Consider the following 17,960-nt stretch of genomic DNA (forward strand, 5'->3'; position numbering starts at 1 on the left):
GTCTAGACCCAGCCTCTGGTTGTCTCAGGGTCTCCTTGAGAGTGCCCTGCACCACATTTTTTTCCAGCGTTTTTTTTTTAATACCAGAATTTCTTTGTATCAAATTTAGAGTCCGCACTGTAAATATGCAGTGCAGAGAACATTTTTTTGTTCTCAGCATGCCTCTTGTGGTACCTTGAATTGCTTTGAAACCGTGCAACAGGCATGTGCTGGCCCGTCTGGTGCGGCCCTAGAGTCCATGACAGGGCAGAAGGATTCGGGGGGGGGGCGGGGTTGTTTGTTTATTTAAAGGACTAAACTTTGCTTTAGAGGCCTTGATGAGAAGCTCCTCAAGGAGGAAATTCCATTACAAAAGCCAGCAGGATAAGCAATCCTCTGCGTACAGGCTGACAAGTAGGCGAACGAGTGGAAGCAAACAAATGCTAAGTTGGACATTAATAAACTGAAACAGCGGAAAAGTACAAGTCAAGTGACTTAGAAAAGAGCATAGCCATCATGGCTTTTTACAGATATTAAAACAGAACAAAACAAAACATGGTTTGCTGGAAGAAGTAGCGCGTTACTTCAGCCTGGCTGTGCAGCATCTCTAAAAATCAAGCATTTCAGCAGGGCTTTTTGATGCTTTTAGCTAAAGCTGATTCAATCAGCTGTTAGATAAAAGTGTCAAAAAGCCTCACTAAAGTGCCCAACCTTTAGAGATGTTGGGCAAGCCGCGTCGAAGTAATGCACTGCCTCTTCTGGTCATGTGTGGGGCTCATCATGGGGACACACTAGCCTCATCCAGACGAGCGTGGCCATGCGGCATCTGGTGCCACAGACATGTCTGCAGTGCCAGATATCACACATTCAACTGTTCTCCATGCTACAAGGGAGCGGGGGGGGGGGGGGGGGGGGAGGGGGGTGTGATCCCTGGATATCCAGGGGGCAAAAAAAAAAACCATGCCAAAAAAACGTGGAGTGGCACATGTGGGGCCAGCATGTGCTGCTCGACGCTGGAGCCTGGCCAAGCCAGAGTTGCACTACAGCTGCCAGCCAGGCTCTGAGCAGCAGGATCACCACTGCTGCAGCCCCAGGAGGCTCTCAAGACCCCAGGTAAGGCTGCTGGGGCCATCCTAGGGCTGCCTCAGCCTGTTTTACTCCACCCAGGGTAACCTGCTGTGCACCAGAGCATGCCTTGTACAGGTGTTCCCTGGGGACAAATAGCAGTGGCACAAGGTGTCCTGCTGCTGGTTGTCCCCAGGGAACCAAATGTCCATGCCTGTCTGGACATGGCCACTGAGTTTAAACAAAGTGCCAGGTTTTTTCAGCTTTGTTCTATCTGTCTTGGATTTTTTGCAAAAACCTCCTGTTCTTAGACACTAGAACCCACCTTCCAGGAAATTGTGGAGAATTAAGAAAGATATTTCAAGTTTGAAAAGAAACTCTCCTCTCTCATCTCCCAGACTTAAAGGCTTTTCTAGGGCACTTTGAGATGCTTCTGACTTATTGACTAGATCTGCTTAGACTCTACCATGGATTTGAAATATTGGAATGATAGACACTGAAAGAATAGAAACTGGACTGGCTTTGGAGAAATGAGGGGAGGAAGAATGGGCATCGAGGCAAGATAAAAAAAAAAGCAGCCAAAGTGCCAACTGTATTAACAAGACAGAATTAAGTAGTATAGATTTTGGTGGTCAGGGGGTGAGATAAGGAATAGAGCAACCTGGGAGCAGAATAAAACCTCAGATTTTTTCCCCCCAAAGCTTACAGTTCAGCATTTATTTTATCTCTATTATGTCCCAGTTCCACAAGGTAGATGTTTTATTTCTCACTCTGCTCAGGAGTAGGAGGAGCTCAGTACCTTGAGGGATTGCTGTGGTACAAAGAACAACTAAGGATTCAAAACACAACTGGCCCTTCTTAGTATACAATTTAAAAATACATTGCTAAGTGGTGGTGGTTTCCAGGCCACTTGAATACATCAAAGGTTAAGGGCAGAGACTGAAGGTAAATCCAGACTTAGATAACTGCCAACAAATTTCAGCAGTTTAATGAGTTTCTCTCTCCCGATTGAATGCCTGCACCATCAGTATAGACTATTAATATAATTTTGAGATGACTTTTCTCTTGCTGATATGGCACTTACTTCTCAATAAGGAAAGGCAACAGAGGGCAGAGTTTTTGAGCTGTCGCTTTGAGTCAAGTGCTTGCTTGGCAGATAAATAGGCTTTAGAATAAGCAAAGTCACTTTGAGTATCAAGTACACCCTGAATCTGTCTCTCTCTCTATCATGTGGCATCAGATATCAACTTCTATGAGTCACTGTCTGGTATTACTGCTCAATGTATGGATTTCATCTGTCCTATCTGGGCATTTGTAAAGATTACAATTAAGTGCTGTGCTGTTTGTTGGACATTGTATTCACACAGGGGACTGTCCAAGCTGTTTTTTGTGAAGCGCTGTTTTGAAGAGTCTTTTTCAAGATCTCAGTTCAGCTTGACCCACACTTCTCTGTCAAGGTTGTGCTCAATGGGGGAGGACTTGTTTGGTGTTGGTATGAAACACTGTATGAATGGGTCTGATCTTTCTCCATGCTCCACCCACTCCGTTGCTGCCTATAGGTTTGGTTCATAGAATCACAGAAAGTTAGGGTTGGAAGGGAACTCAGGAGGCCATCTAGTCCAAACCCCTGCTCAAAGCAGGACCATCCCCAACTAGATCATTCCAGCCAAAGCTTTGTCTAGCCAGGTTTTGAAAACCTCTATGGGGCTTCCACCACCTCTCTGGGTAACCTGAGTGTTACTACCCTCCTAGTGACAAACAAATCTTCCTATCTAACCTAAGCTTCCCTTGCTACAACTTGAGACCATTGCTCCTTGTTCTGTCATCAACAAGGAGCAACCATCTCAAGTTAGAGCAAGGGAAGTTCGGGAGCTTGTGGGCTTCATGCATAAACGGTTTACAGCTTTGAAACCTCTTAAGCTATCATCTGTTTGGGTCTTCACTTAACAGTTGATGGAGCAGGGGATTCTCATCTCTTTCCTCTGTTGCCGTACTGATGGGTATGTGTGAGAGAGAGAGAGATCCAGTCTCTTACGAATCTTACCACACTGAGTACAGCATCAAGCTTTTTAGTGAGACAACTTCTGGACCATACAGAAGCACAGTGCAAGTGCAGTGGTACTGAGCACTTTGAAGTTGGCATCCTATGTCCTGCCGACTACATATCTTAAAGCAGCTACCCATCCAGGGACTTTACTGCTGACTTTTTGAATGTGTACAGGTGAGGGAATGGTCTCATGCAACTCCTAGGTAGGTTGGGATCTGCTCATGGGGAAGGATGTAGTTGCCTACTGATATTCAGTGTGCTCTTGGCTCGAAGATTGTCCAGGTGGAAGAGGGATAATACTGATTTATTGATGCTCAGCTTTAAGTGCCACTTGTGGAGATAGTCAGAAATGAGTTCCATGTCTATGCTCAGTATCTTTTCCAATTCTGTCAGATCTATCCCTTGGGCTACTATGGCGATATAATTATTATATTACTATTACTGGAAAGTCTAATCTGTGCATGTTTTAACATAGTAAAGTATGATACAAGAAGAGGATAAAGTCAGTCATTGGAGGTGCAAGAACAGAAGTTTATTTGTTTTTCTTTTATCCCAGCCAGACAAGATGCTGAGTGCCAGCTGGAAGCACAGCAAACAGGATTAGGAAATGTTTAATTGCCCGAGTAAATATGCATCTTCATAGCAACATTATTGTTACAGTGCCAGAATGAACTGCATCTCTGAATCCTCCTCCGCTCCTCAAACATACCCCCTCACAGGCCTCTTACCATCACCTGCCTCGAGGTGAAGTTACGCAAGTCTCCTGCTTTCAAGACAGGCCCTCTGTCATTGGAGTCTCCTGTGTATCAGCTGCAATTACCTCAGCATGTCTGACATGTCCTGTCCTTGCAATTCTCTTCCTTCAAGGGTAATAGCAGTAGTATCCAGTGACTAGACAGCCTTTTAAAAACAAATATTACCTATTAGAGCAAAAGCACTCAGAAAAATAAGTCAAAATAAACACATCATATGCACACATGTAGCTTACCAAGAAACTAAACATCTTCCACATGAGGATCCTTGCAGATCCATTTCCTGTAAACTTCAGCCCACTCAAGGAACTGCTTCTTTATGCTGGCTTTAAGGAGAAAATTAAAATAGTTAAGATGCACCTGCTTGTTACTTTTGATCATTCCCTCTTCCTAAGCTCAAGTCACTTTTTTGACAATATAGCCCTGTCATCTGTTAAGAAACAGGATGCAAGATCCTCAGAATTGATAACTGTGCCCACCGTTTTTCAAGTGTGTTTTGGGGTGTCCTTATTTAGGGCCACTGAATTCTTCCTGTTTGTTCCTTCAGCAGGTCCCTTTTAAGTTGGATCAATATAACATTCATTAAGATAAATTAAACCTTCATACAGGAAAGGCTTACAGTAACCTCTCCTTACTGTTACACAGAGCTTTTATAACATTTTTACTTCTCAGGATTAGCTTTTTATGTAGGGGTTCCATTACAGACACATTATAGTTCACCCAATACAAGAAATATTGAAATGAAATATGAACTTTTAGAAATAAAATGTAAAGACGAGAAAAGGGTATTTGACCGATTACTGTTGAGGCCAAATGCATTTGAAAAATGAGGATATACATACAGGTGTGCCATACCTAGAAGTATATTCTCATTTTACAAATGCATTTGGCCGCAACAATAATTGGTAAAATACCCGTTTCTCATCTTTACATTTCCCAGTGGCTCATATTTCACTTATTTAAATATTTCTTGTATTCGGTGAAATACAATACAGAGGCAGAGCAATAAAGGCATAATGCAATCTCTCTAAAACAATGAGGCGGCTCAAACATGACCTATGCAAAAGGGAAAGCAATTTTTTTTTTCTTAGAATTGGGAAATTGAGAGCTCAGGGTGTGATATAAAATCTGGATGACTTAATTTTTAATAAACTATTGTTCTCATGCTGAGTCCAAAGTGAATATGACACAAGGAAGACATTTTAACAGGCTTCAATAGACATAGAATTAAAAAGCTTTGAAAATAAAAGAAAGTTTTAAAGGTATTTAAATGTACCGCATGGGTGACCAAAGTACATTTTTGTAATCTGAGATAGGGCAGCATTAGAAAAAAACTGCCAGTGTGGGATTCATATTGCAACACCATACCAGAAACTATGAATGACGCATGCCCCCAGAGGCGGGGGGCAGCATGGCGACCTTCCGCAGGTGCGGTGGCAGTGGTGGCGGCGAGCGACAAGCTCTCGCAGGTGGGCGCAGCAGTGCAACAAGTGCAATTCCTCACATTATATATAGAAAACCTCTTGTGTTTATAATGTTCCTTAAGAGGTGATTGTCTTCTTCTTCTCTCCCCTTCTCACTTAACCTATCTTTGCCAGGATTTCCTAACTGTTGGGCCAGGCTACAAAATCTTTTAACCCTTCAGGGATCTGGAAGGAGCTGTGCCTCGATAAAGGGATTACTGTAGGATTACTTTGGGCTGCAGGGTTTTAAGGTTCTGCAGATTCAAATTTGTTAACATCTAGCACAGGCAAGCGGCACTTCTATTGAAATGGTGTTATCTGCAGGGATCTGGGTTTTCCATTTCCCATGGAAAAACAGAAAGAAAATGCAGATTTTACCTTTTAACTGAGAAAAAAAAGCAGCTTGTCATTTTAAGGGGAGAAACGTGAATTTCCCACATTTGCAGAGCTCTCTTCAGGCTGGTAGAATCCCAGCCTGCAAGAGCTTCTTGCAAAAAGGGCAGGAAACACTTAACCCTGACCCAAGGGGGTAGGAGAGGGGAAGTATTGGAGCCAAAATGGTTCTGAGTCCATGGTATTGTCACCCAACCCCTATAAGTAGGTCAGGAGATGAACCTTCTCTGACCTCTGAAGTAGGAGCATGCACAGCAACACCTAGAAGCCACTGGAAAATGGTACCCAGTGCAAACCTCAGAGCCATGTGCAGAGCCCTGGCATGCCCTTTTATAAAGGTTTTTGATTGACATAACTGTGCATGTATGTGGCTGTGGGCGAGTGAGTGCATGAGGGACAGCGGGTGTGTTGTCTCCGGATGGTGTTCAGTGAGAGGTAAAGGTAGTGTCTGTGCATGGAAGTAGTGGAGGTGGGCTTTGTGGACGATTGGTGCAGTGTCATGTCTGCTGAACGTTTGGTGTTGTTGCTTGGCCTACATTGTGTTCTGCAGAACCAGGCAAGCAATAGAGAGCACCTCAGGGGAGGCCTTTGATCCGGACAACTGCAGCAGAAGTCCACGCCATTTGACTCCAGCACACTTCCATCTCCCTACTCCTGGTGATCTACAGCTGAGGGTTGCTTGAGTTGGCTCCCCAGACTTTCTCCCCTAGGTATGCTGTGCACATAAGTAGCAGCTTGCAATGCTCTTGTTGGTGTAAGTATAACCCCTCTCCTCCGGGCATGAGGAAACAGGGATCTGATCCCTGCAATACAGATGAAAGGCACCTGTATCACCCTGCCCACACACCTGTGTGCATTTATTAGGATTGTTAAGAATTCTCTTGAAATAGTAGAATAAGATCGGCTTACCTGTGCATTTATTAGGATTGTTAAGGGTTATATAGAAATACTAGGATGAGATCTGCTTACCTGTGTTACCTTTTTCCTTGTCGTTGCTGTTAATACTTACCTGAGTTTTAATAAACCGTTTATTTGTTGCAGCTCAGCTCCCTTGTCTGTAAGTTTTATTAATTAGCCACAGCACAGGCCAAGTCATTGGGCTAGTAACGCGGTGATAGGTACCTCTGGCTAGCTCGTCAAACACAGGAGGGGCCAAAAATCGCCCCCATTGTACTGGGCTATTAGGTTAGCTGTTGATTGACCCATTCTAACTGGAGACTAATCAGGTCTGGCTCCAACAGCAGGGGCAAAGCCTGAGACTCTTGAGTCAGTCAGGTCTTAGCTCAGGCTCACTGCCCCTCCTGAAGCCTTTGGGTAAGTAAAGCTCACAGGGGGCTGGGGACCCCACGCAGCAGGGCTGGGGGGAGCAGGGGAGCTGCAGGTCTGGATTGAGAGGCACCAACAGGGCCGGGGGAGAGCTCTGTGGGTCAGATGCAGGTAACTGCCAGGACTAGGGAGGGTGGGGGTTTGGGGCTGCAGGAAGAGCCAGCAGGGCAGGTGAGGGCCAGAGCAGAGGTGTGTGGGTGAGGGCTGAAGGATCAGGAAGGTGTCTGTAGGCACTTCCAGGCCAGCACAGGAGAACCCAGGCAGCAATCCCAAGCCTTGCCAGGGCTAGGGATGGGAGGACAGGCAGGGTCTTTCATCTGTGTGCCTAGTGGTGTTGAACAGCCAGGGCACTTGCCCTACCGCCCACTCCCGCAAGGCAAGTGGCCACAGCATGGCACTGCAGCTCAAAGAACAGTGCGACTTGCTGGAGGCTGGGGTGGGTGCCAAGCTGCTGCTGCCATCTATGCACCATCAAGCAGGGCTGGGCCGGCCCTCCATGTGGGCCTTCCAGCACTCCAGCGGGAAGCCGCATGAAGCGGCAAGCAAGAGCCCACTCAGCCCAATGGCATGTGACTCTGTGCCTCCATGTGCAGCTTCCTGCTGGAGTGCTGGAATGCCCATGTGGAGGGCCGGCCCAGTGGTGCATGGACTGGGAGCTGCATAGCATCAGGCTAGGTGGGAAGCTGCACATGAAGACACCAAGCCACACGCCATGAGGCCAGGTGGGCTCCTGCTTGCCTCCACATGTGGCTTCTCACTAGAGTGCTGGAAGCCCCAACATGAAAGCATGGAGCCCACCCAGCCTGATGGTGACTGGCTTCTAAGTGCAGAGCCTATGATCCACATGTGCTGCCATGGAGCAAACCCAACCTGGTGTGAAGGCATGTGCCAGGATGTGCAGGCCCTGGGAATCAGCCAGAGGTGCCACTGGGAGCTCCGTCTGCCATGGCCATGAGTGCCCCAAGGACCTGGTGCTGCTGAGCCACTGGTGGTGGGGACTGTGCACCACAAGCCTCACACCTGCCCAGAGACCTCTGCCCCAGACACTCTGCCACATCCCTTCACAACCCCCAAAAACCCACACCCATCCACAAATCCCACATACTCCCATACCAACACCAACACCACACCCCTTCACAAGCCCCCCTCACCCACAAATCCCCCCACCTTTAAAAATCCACCCCCACACCCACCCCAACCATACAAAGTACCTGCATATATTTCAAAGAAGGTTCAAATAATGTTACATTTAGTTTAATTTAATTTGTAAAATAAATAAATAAATAAAAGTAATTACTTTTGCATAGTTTTGAGTTTTCCTGTACATAATTTTGAATTTTTCTGTGCATAATTCCCTGGGGTGTACAGAGTGGTCTCAGCAGGAGCTCTGATTTTCCATGATGAAAAACCCAAAATCAAATGCCAAAATACATAGGTATTTAGAATTTATTTTATTATAAATGATTGAGGCACTGGTAGGCTTCCAAATTGCTTTAAAATTGTAATATATCAATAAAACATTGTATTCAACTGATATAGCTCGACATATATAGATCTATACCAGTTGAATATATGTAGCGGCCTTTCATTTTAATCACAGATTTTGGGTTTTTAATCTGAGAATCCGCTTTAAAAACAACAAAATAAACAAAAAAATTCAGAGAATTTGTGATTTTTAACAAAGGATCCTGGGTTTCTGTTTATCTGAAACAGATATTTCATACATTTTCATTGAACTCCAGTTGCAACACTATGCACTCTTCTTGAAAGGCAAATGCATTTCAGATAAGCTTGAAGATTCAAAATGGTGAAATAATAGTTAAAAATAGTCTCTTATTCTTTGTTTTTGACAAAACAGTATCTTGGCAAGCTCAGTTTAACCTTAGGCAACTTAAACTTAAATAACTAAAACTTACACAGATTATCTCTTTAAAGCATGGCATTATACAAGTTGTATTCTTTTCCACCCAGCTGAAGTGATCCCAAACAATTTATCCAAGCAAGTAGTTACAAACAGGCTTTGCTTTACCCATTATAAATACAGGTCTCTTTTCCCATGTTTCCCTTCAACATGTTTTTATTCATAATGCATACAAGCTGCCTTTTTTTCTCAGTGTTTTTGTCTATCTGCTTACAGCTGACAATATTCCAAGATGAAAATGGAAATAATTAGCAGTCAAAAATTTTAGAGCGGTGGTCTTTATTTCTAACTTTATTTTTCCAAAACAGCTCAGGCTCTTCTAATGTAAATATTTGCCTACAAGCATTAAAAGCTTTACTTCCTATTCTTCTCCTATTTGTTATAATTATCAACAGAAAGAACAATTTTTTAAGTATTGTATTTCAACATTAGTATTTTCCACTAATAACCAAAAGTTTGACAGTTAAAGCAGCAGATGTAAAATAGAACAGTAGTTCAAAATGCATGCTCTAAAGGAGGATATGGTTAAGTTCTCTCACATATATCTACCTCTTAGCTTCAGGAGGTTAACCTGATTAGTGATACTCTTGATCTTTCCCTGAAAAACAAACTGACCGTCAGTCAATAGAGACTAGTGGAGACGTTGTTAATGCAATGAGTGCTTACACAACGAATAATTTGTCACTGTGCAGCAGTAGCTCTGTGGCAAATCCAGAGAAAGGCTTCAGTATTAATCTGGAGTACAGGCAGTCCTCAGACATAGACGCAATTGGTTCCTGAAAACCTTATCTTAAGTAGAAACATCATAACTCAGAACCAATTTTCCCATGTTATAAATGGGGGATTGGTTCCTTTACGATGCTGGATACAGCTGCATCCAGCTGGTAAGTCTGGTGTGGTGGAAGGGGAGAGAGAAGAGAAGGGATGTGGGGGGCAGATCAAGGCCCCCCCGCAGCAAAGGAGGGGCTGGGGTAAGTTGCTTGTCTGGTGGTTTGCCCGGGAGGGCATGGGGAGGCATGTGCCCCTGGATCTGTGCGGGGACTGAGCGGGTTGGGCAGCGCCAGGGCTGAACTGGGCTGCACTGGGCTATGCCATCCCACTGCTCACCACCACCACTCGGCATGGGATGGGGTTGCTGAGCTGCTTCCGGATGAGCAGCACCAGTGGCAAGAACCGCCCCTGCCCCCCCCCGGACGAGCCATGGCTCTGTCCTGCACTTGCCCTACCCTGGCTAGGCAAATGGTGGCAGGGCATGGGGGGAGGGAGGGTGACCCCGGATTGGGGCGGGCAGTGGGGTGGAAGCTATCAGGGGGCTGCAGCCACCCAAAAATTTGCCATAACCCCCCCCCCCCCCATAGGACCCACCACCTGCCCGGAGTCCTGCCCCATGCAGATCCAGAGGCACAAGCCGCCCCCCCATGCCCTCCCGGATTAGCTGCCAGGTGAGCAACTTGTCCCAGCTCCAGCCCCTCTCTCACCATGGGGGGGGCCTTGATCTGCACCCCCCCCCCCACTCCTTCCACCACACCAGACTTACCAGCTGGACACAGCTGTATCCAGTGACATAAAGTCTAAACCCATGTCAGAAGGTTGAAACAGGGTGTCAATTTATAAACGTCTTAAGTGACATTCATCATAACTCGAAAAGTCATAAGTCGAGGACTGCCTGTATCAAGTTAGCCATTCAGGCACCTTGGTGAACCTATCGAATTGAGGAGGAAGAAATGAAAGACCAGATGACAAAAATACCATATGTAAATCACTGACACAAGATCGCTACTATGCATGCATAAGAACATTTTCAGTAAGAAGATTCATCCATGTACTTTCGCATTTCTAAATATATAAGTATACTACCAGTAGTTTGATGTGTTAGCCTTTTCAATGCTGTGGTCATATCCTCTGATCTTAGACTCATCTTTTGAAAACTAAGCAACAGTGTGTGTAAGAAACCAGTCAGTGTGCACTTTATTTGTTGTGAGGGACTCAATTTAAGATTTACCTTGCCAGGTTCCTTTTAAAAAAAGATGTACTGTGTTAACTTCTTTAGATTAACACATTTTATGTTTATATTTTAATAACTCTTCTGTTTTTAGGTTAATATTTGCATTTTACTTGGACAATAAATAGACCAGTCCCTATGATCCCTATAGCACATTGATTTTCAAAATGCTCTGCAAAGAGTTTCTAAATAAATAAAAGCATGCAAGAAACAATGCAAATGAAAGGGAAGATGTTTATTGTGAGAATCTTTAGAAATCAACACTGTATCACCAGATTTAGAGGTGCGGTTACATAGTTCCTTTTCCTTTAGTTTTCTTTAAATTACTTTCATCATTTGCTTTGTTCATAGAATGGGGGAGGGGAAACTTGTTACTGAAAATGAACAAAGGCATCTAGCACACACCTGACAAAAATGTTGTTACATCTGTCTAAAGCTACTTCACTCTATTTGTAACTAAAATAAAATAGAAAGACCATCAACCATCAATCTTGATAAGCCAAAACTAATGTTTTCGGTAGCAATAATATGGAATACTTAAATATAAAATAGTATAAAGAAAACTGAAATTAGCACAATAAAATATCAATGTGCTCCATACTATTAAGTTCTTCTCAATACAGCAATGGCACATGCAATGGAAAAGTGTTTTGGGTAGATTGTCAAGAATTTGTACTTTTTATTAGTTTTTTGGTGCTGCAATCCATAACATTCTCACTGGGTTAATCTGCACAGTACAATGTTGTGGAGAGATACCTGAGCTAGCTTGAAATGCACTGACATGGCTACTGGCTTCCAGTGTCCAAACTAGTTTGGGCATTTCTGCACAGCACTGCATTGTTTCACATAGAGATGCCCCTAATATCTGAAAGAGTTTTGCTGGGCCCTCAAAGGAGGCAGGATCACACAATACTAAAATTTAACTAAGAAATTATATATACACTTGACTGCTGTATATGCCATTTAGTAATTCAGACCAAAAAGGGCACATGCATTATGTGTTAATGTGCTAATCAAGGTATAATTTGCTATTTTCAAGAGACTAACATGCTTCATAGGGAGATAGCAGTTTTCCATACCCTATATTTAAATTCAAAATCCAGCCAGCTGGTAGAAAAAACCCAGGTTCCATATGCACAAAATATTGTTCTTCTTCAGCTACTGCATATTCTTTAAAATCAAACTGTTTTTTTCTGTTTTATTGGTGTACCTGACAGTTGCTCAGATATTGGAGGAGGTTAACAAGAAAAATGCTGTTCTATTAAGTCACAATATCACTGTTTGCATTGCGAGATGGCAGGCAGACCTCCATCATTTTTGCAGGGGGCATCTTGGGAAAACAGCATGCTTTATTTTCACACTATCAACTTGCTCTTATCACCCACCATCATTCTTCAAAGACAGCCACTTGCATAGTACTTTTGACTTGAGAACAGTTGACAGTTCAAGAAACATATGAAGCTAAGCACAGTGGACTAATACAATATTGGCCATTGGCTGAATTATGAGCAAATAAAAATGAGTATACCTCAATTTCATAACACTTCCATTACCATAGTAGGGACTATTTAATAACAATATTTACTTTGGAAATATATTCTCAGAAGGAAAATGTGAAAGGATGGAAATGAAAACAAGTCTGAGAGCAGTGACAGGTTGTAGAACTATAGATAGCTGAAGTATACGCAAGTACCTCGACACTGCAAGGAATGGCAACCTAATCACCCTAAGGCAATACTTACTTCATGCTGCATATACATGGTGTTAGATTTTTCTTCTAGAGAAAACCAAAATTACCATCCTTCTCTATTTAAACCTTACAACTGAATGTTTCCTTCATGTGTATTTATTCACTGAAGTCCTATTTAGGATCATAAAAACAACAGAAGCTGAATTCAAGATGTTCAATTAAAAATTATTTTCAAGGGAGGTTGCTAAAACACCACATACAGGTCTTCAGTACTGTAAATTTATTTAATAGAAGGTAATACACAATAAATTAGGTTATTTCAATTCTATAGAATACTTGGAAATTCACATTAGTTGAAAAGAGGGGGAGAAAGGTCAAAATCAGCCTCTGATTGCTGACGTATCTGAAATGCTCAAAGGCCTGTTAATAAAGAGACAAAACATGGAACAGAATCCACTAATAAAGAAAGAACTTACAATGCTATGAAATTTCCTTTAAAAAAACCCCAAAACATTACAAAATCATTACACGGTTAAGCTGAAGCAATCTTATTAATAGATGGTAATTTTAATGTAGAGATTTGTTCACAGCACAAAATGTTTACACAGCCTGATATTTTCTCTCGATCGTAGACACACATATACATTCAGATTTTGCACATATTACAAATATTTTTTTTGTCAGTCCTGCTAATGAAGTGCTTTTTCTGCATATCAAGGGCATACTCTGATGACATACCAACACTTTCACTCCTATATCAAGTTATACTTAATAAGAAACCTCACACATTAGCCATCTTTACTTTCATATACTGTTTTGGTATTGAAAAATTGGTCTACTGTAATTATTTCTTGCCAACAATAATAACCACATATTTCTCTAGTGTCAAACAGTTCTTCTCCTCTTGCTATCTCTTATCTGTACAAACAGATTTAGGAAGAAAAATTTTATTTATAAACATAGAAACAAAAGATATTTTTTCTGGAGAAAAGTAACTTAAGGTGTCAAATCCAATACATGATAAACCTTAGAAATCTGATGCCTAAAGGAAAAATAAAAAGAGGAAAGTTGACATTTCACATTTACAGGCAGCAAACATGGTGAATATTTCAAGAATCAAAAAGATTCATAAAAATTAGTGCTAAAAAGGTAAATTAGACAGATAAAAATACATATTTTAGTAAAGATTTATGAATACTTAATTTCACAATTTTAAACTTGAGGAAAAGAAATGATCCTGAAGACCTCTTAAAAGCAAAATAAAAGGCCATGCTTCTTCTGGATCCTAAATTTTACAGCCGTGGGTGTTTCTACTCATTCTCAAATCTGCTGTAAGGATGATCTGAATCCTGAAGAAGACCTGGAGGAAATAAGACAGCATTTATTAAGACCTCTAGTTATTGACTTAATTGTATAAGGCATTATATAAAATAAAACATGCCTGTTCTTATGGTAGGAGATGTACCTCTTCAATTTACTGAACTAAAAGAACAAGTAAAGCCTGAAATAAAAAAAAACTTGTAAGTTGTTTTATTTCTTAGCCAAAAATCATGGATTCCATACGAAGAATAATTCATCAAGAAAGATGAAAAAAAGAAGTTTTTTTCCTAACAAGGAGAAATAGTATCTCTCATTTGTGAAGGACACCAGCTAACTTGGCATTTTTTCTTTGTCATAAACTAAACCAAGCTGGAAATGGCTAAGTAGAAGCAGTTTCAATATGATCAATAAATTCTGCTTTGTTGTAAGATCATCCTTTTTTAAAGGTTGGAGGTTATCACGCTAGCTTGCTGGCTTAATTCTCTTTCATTCCTGAACAAAAAACCTGCCAAGTTTAATAAGTTATATGCAGTAATTTTGCAATGCAAGGCAATATTCTCTAAGGACAGGTATAAATCATCCATAAACTCACTAAACGTATTAGGGACAAGAATGAATGTGTCATTTAACCTAGGTCTCACTATGTGCTTTCATCATAAAAAAACAGAATATTGCCATGGAAAGTGTTGCAAAACCATCAAAAATATACTGAATCGCTGGATATAATCTTCTCTAAAGCTTAGTTCAGCAACAATCACTATGCCATACAGTGCTAATTTTCAAGAAGACCTTGAGAAACATAACAGGCATTCACTGACTGGAAGAGCATATTGAAGATGAACAAATCCCAAAGGTGCTAGGGGAAGACTCTTGTTATGAAGGAGCAAAAGGTCTGCTATTACCTTGCATATCAGCCTTAGGCATGCAGGTGCTTTTCTTCCTTAGGTGTCTATAAGATTTGGGGTACAATCTTTTCTACTCAATTTATTTTGGGCCAGGAAGAGTATGGAAAGATGAAGTTCGCATCTTACAATAGTCAGGACCAGAGAAGTGGAAGGAGGAAACAGGACCATACCACTTGCTCCCAATCCCCACAAGGTTTCCCAAAAGTTCTGTCTTCCCTGGGCAGAAATGGGCTGGCTATGCACACCAATAACTAGAAGCTGAACATTTCACAGGTCTGCCTGACGCAAGTAAGGAAATAAGTGCATGGAGCTCCAGTCACAGGTCCAGCCCACCCTGTTTATTTCAGGCACAGTAAATAGAGCATGTAACAAACTGTCAGATAGGACTATACCTCCTAATTCTCCAGTTTTACTTGCTAGTGATCAATACATTTTCAAGCCTTATCGATGTACAGCATGGAGCTCCCCATTAACGACGCCAATAATAATAACTGACTAGTGCAGGGATGCTCAACCCCCTGCCCGCAAGCCAGATCTAGCCCACAGAGCTCCCCATGGGTCTGTGGGATGCCTTGTGGGACATGGCCCTGTGCACTAAATCTGGCATGCAAGGCAGCATGGGGCCCTAGAACCCAATTCCTGTCGTCTGGCTGGGTGCAAGTGCCAGACAGGGGCTAATCCCAATACATGGAGCCTGGCAGAGGCAATACACGCCCTGGAGCCCTAACCTCACATGTAAGACCAGAGGAGGTGGCATCGGACTGCAGAGCCTGATCCCCATGTGTGGAGCCAGGTGGAGGTGGCATGGCGTGCCAGAGCCCCAACCCACCACAGGAACCCTGGTAGAGGCAGGGCAGGGTCCCAGAGCCCCAATCTCATCATGTGTGGCTGGGCAGAGGTGGTATAGTCAATATCTGGGAGTGCAAGCCTGATCCTGGGGTGCAGGGCCCAATCCAGCCTTGAGATCACCCCTGAACCACTCATTTGGCTCATGGGGCCAAAAGGTTAAACACCACTGGACTAACATAATATTCAATAAATGGATGCAAAAAACTCATGATATATAATCATAAAGTACTGGTTATGGAAAATTCCTACAAGCCCTGTTGGTCATTCAAACTGAAAGTATTTCATGTGATTTACTCATAAAGAATAAAAAAACCAGCTCTTGTACAAAATGACTGTTACTTATAGAAGACTAACTAAAAAACTCAAGCATCATCCAAATTGGTCTGCAAAACTGTTCAAGAAAATTGAATATACTCTGCTTTGACCTAGCTGAGAGAAACAAGAAACAAAGTTACTTTTTGTATATTAACTACATATTTTATGTTCTGAAAAGAATGTGGCTATAGAATACAGTAATAAAATTATTTAAAACTCACTGACGTTACCTAAAATATAACAAAAACATGTTTTATTAGAGTTACTTGATCCTTAATGCTTGCATTACAGATGGCCCAATCCATGTGTGGGGAGGAGAATTCACTTTTTTTCTGCAGCACTACAAAAATGTGCAGCTAAAACTAGATATGCAAGTACTAAAAAATGTAAGTACACAGGTTGTATAGATTTCAATACAATAAAACATTGCAGTTCAGTAAATCATCAAGATAATTAGATGCGTTTAACACATTCATAACTTAAGAGAAATAGATCAATATGGAAAACATTCTCTCTCAAAGGCAGGAATGTATGAAATTTGATTTGATGTCTTTATTTGTGAATTAAACTGGAGGTTTTCAGATTCTCAGACTACATTCGCTGCAAAACCAAGACCTATTTCCTAAACTCAGTCTGGACTAATATATATTTTTTTAACTTTCATCCTCAACTATCTGAAGCATCTGAAATATAGCTCTCAATTTTTAAGGCCAACTTAGTTGACAAAAAAAGTTCTCTCTAAACAAATATGACATTTTTCTACATGTGTTAAGACCCTATATATAAAAACGAACAGAATTTTCATCAACTTGTCAAGGGTTCATTATCATCTGTTTTGGCAGCTGGACAATGTATTAGAACAATTCACCAGACCCATAAAAGTAATGTCCATGGCTTGACAGAACAGGTATGCTTGTTTCTTACATCATTATCTCATATATTCCAATTAATACATTAAAAATACAATTAGGCAATTTATCACCTGAAATCATTCACAGTGTTACAAAGCCTTGACAATCTAAGTACAGCAGTAAAATTATGGGTATTATCATATCCTTATGCAAATTTGGAAAGCTTTAATGAATAACATGTTGAATGTAAAGAGAATTTTCTTTTACTTTCTAAATAAGCCTTGCCAGTGGCCGTTAAGAAAAAGTAATTACACTAGCTTACACAACAGTTAGTTATGTAGGATCAAGTAGCAATACTAGAAGTAAAAGTGTATTATTACACTTCTCATGCAGAAGACTATACATTCTCTGCACTCATTAAAATCCACATAGAACTCTGAGAATCTAACTTCTAAAAACTGTTCCTTACAGTGAATAAAGATCCAGTGACAGAATTAACTTTGGGATGAAAGCATCTTCCTGATGAAATAAAATCCTTTGAAATCTTCATAAAAAAGATAACCGTATGCTAATCAAAAGGGTTCACATCAAGGTTTAGCTGCCTCAACCAGTGGGAAGCTGGATGCAGTGACAAATGCTGTAGCTAAAAATGAACACTAGGAAACGTTATTCCCCCCCCACCACACACACCATTTAGTTTTCTGGGATTCTCCCCCCTCTCTTATTTATTAGCTCTATCTCCTGCCTCACATGCTTATTAAGAGCTGCTTTTCATCTAACTGGTTTAAAATATGTATTTTACATGATATATCCAAAAGCAATATTGTAAAACTACAGCTAGCACTGCCACTGACGGGTTATATAGACAAAATTTAACAGAATACAGTATAGTTTCCACTAGAGCCATTCCAAATTCTTCAGAGGAAGGTGTGAGAGTCTTGAAAGGTATTTAACTACGCAATACTGCAAGGGAAAGCAGCCTTCTAACTGCAACCAGTGACATCTCAGACTACTAGGTCTCATAGTTCATAGCAGAGGTAATCTTTTCTTTAACTACTATTGCTGAAGAGGCTATTCACAAT

General features: G+C 41.6%; 1 protein-coding gene across 1 annotated transcript in view; it reads right to left on the bottom strand.

Moving 5' to 3' along the window:
* Positions 1-12,903: 12,903 nt before the first annotated feature.
* LOC102566512 (pituitary tumor-transforming gene 1 protein-interacting protein) overlaps positions 12,904-17,960 on the bottom strand; it is a 45,073-nt gene continuing 40,016 nt past the window's right edge. The window contains exon 7 of the mRNA XM_006258931.4: positions 12,904-13,998. Within this exon, the coding sequence (XP_006258993.2) occupies positions 13,949-13,998 (50 nt within the window). The 3' untranslated portion in view covers positions 12,904-13,948. The remainder of the gene's footprint in view (positions 13,999-17,960) is intronic.

This window comes from Alligator mississippiensis, chromosome 5, assembly GCF_030867095.1.
Source record: "Alligator mississippiensis isolate rAllMis1 chromosome 5, rAllMis1, whole genome shotgun sequence".
NCBI lineage: Eukaryota > Metazoa > Chordata > Crocodylia > Alligatoridae > Alligator > Alligator mississippiensis.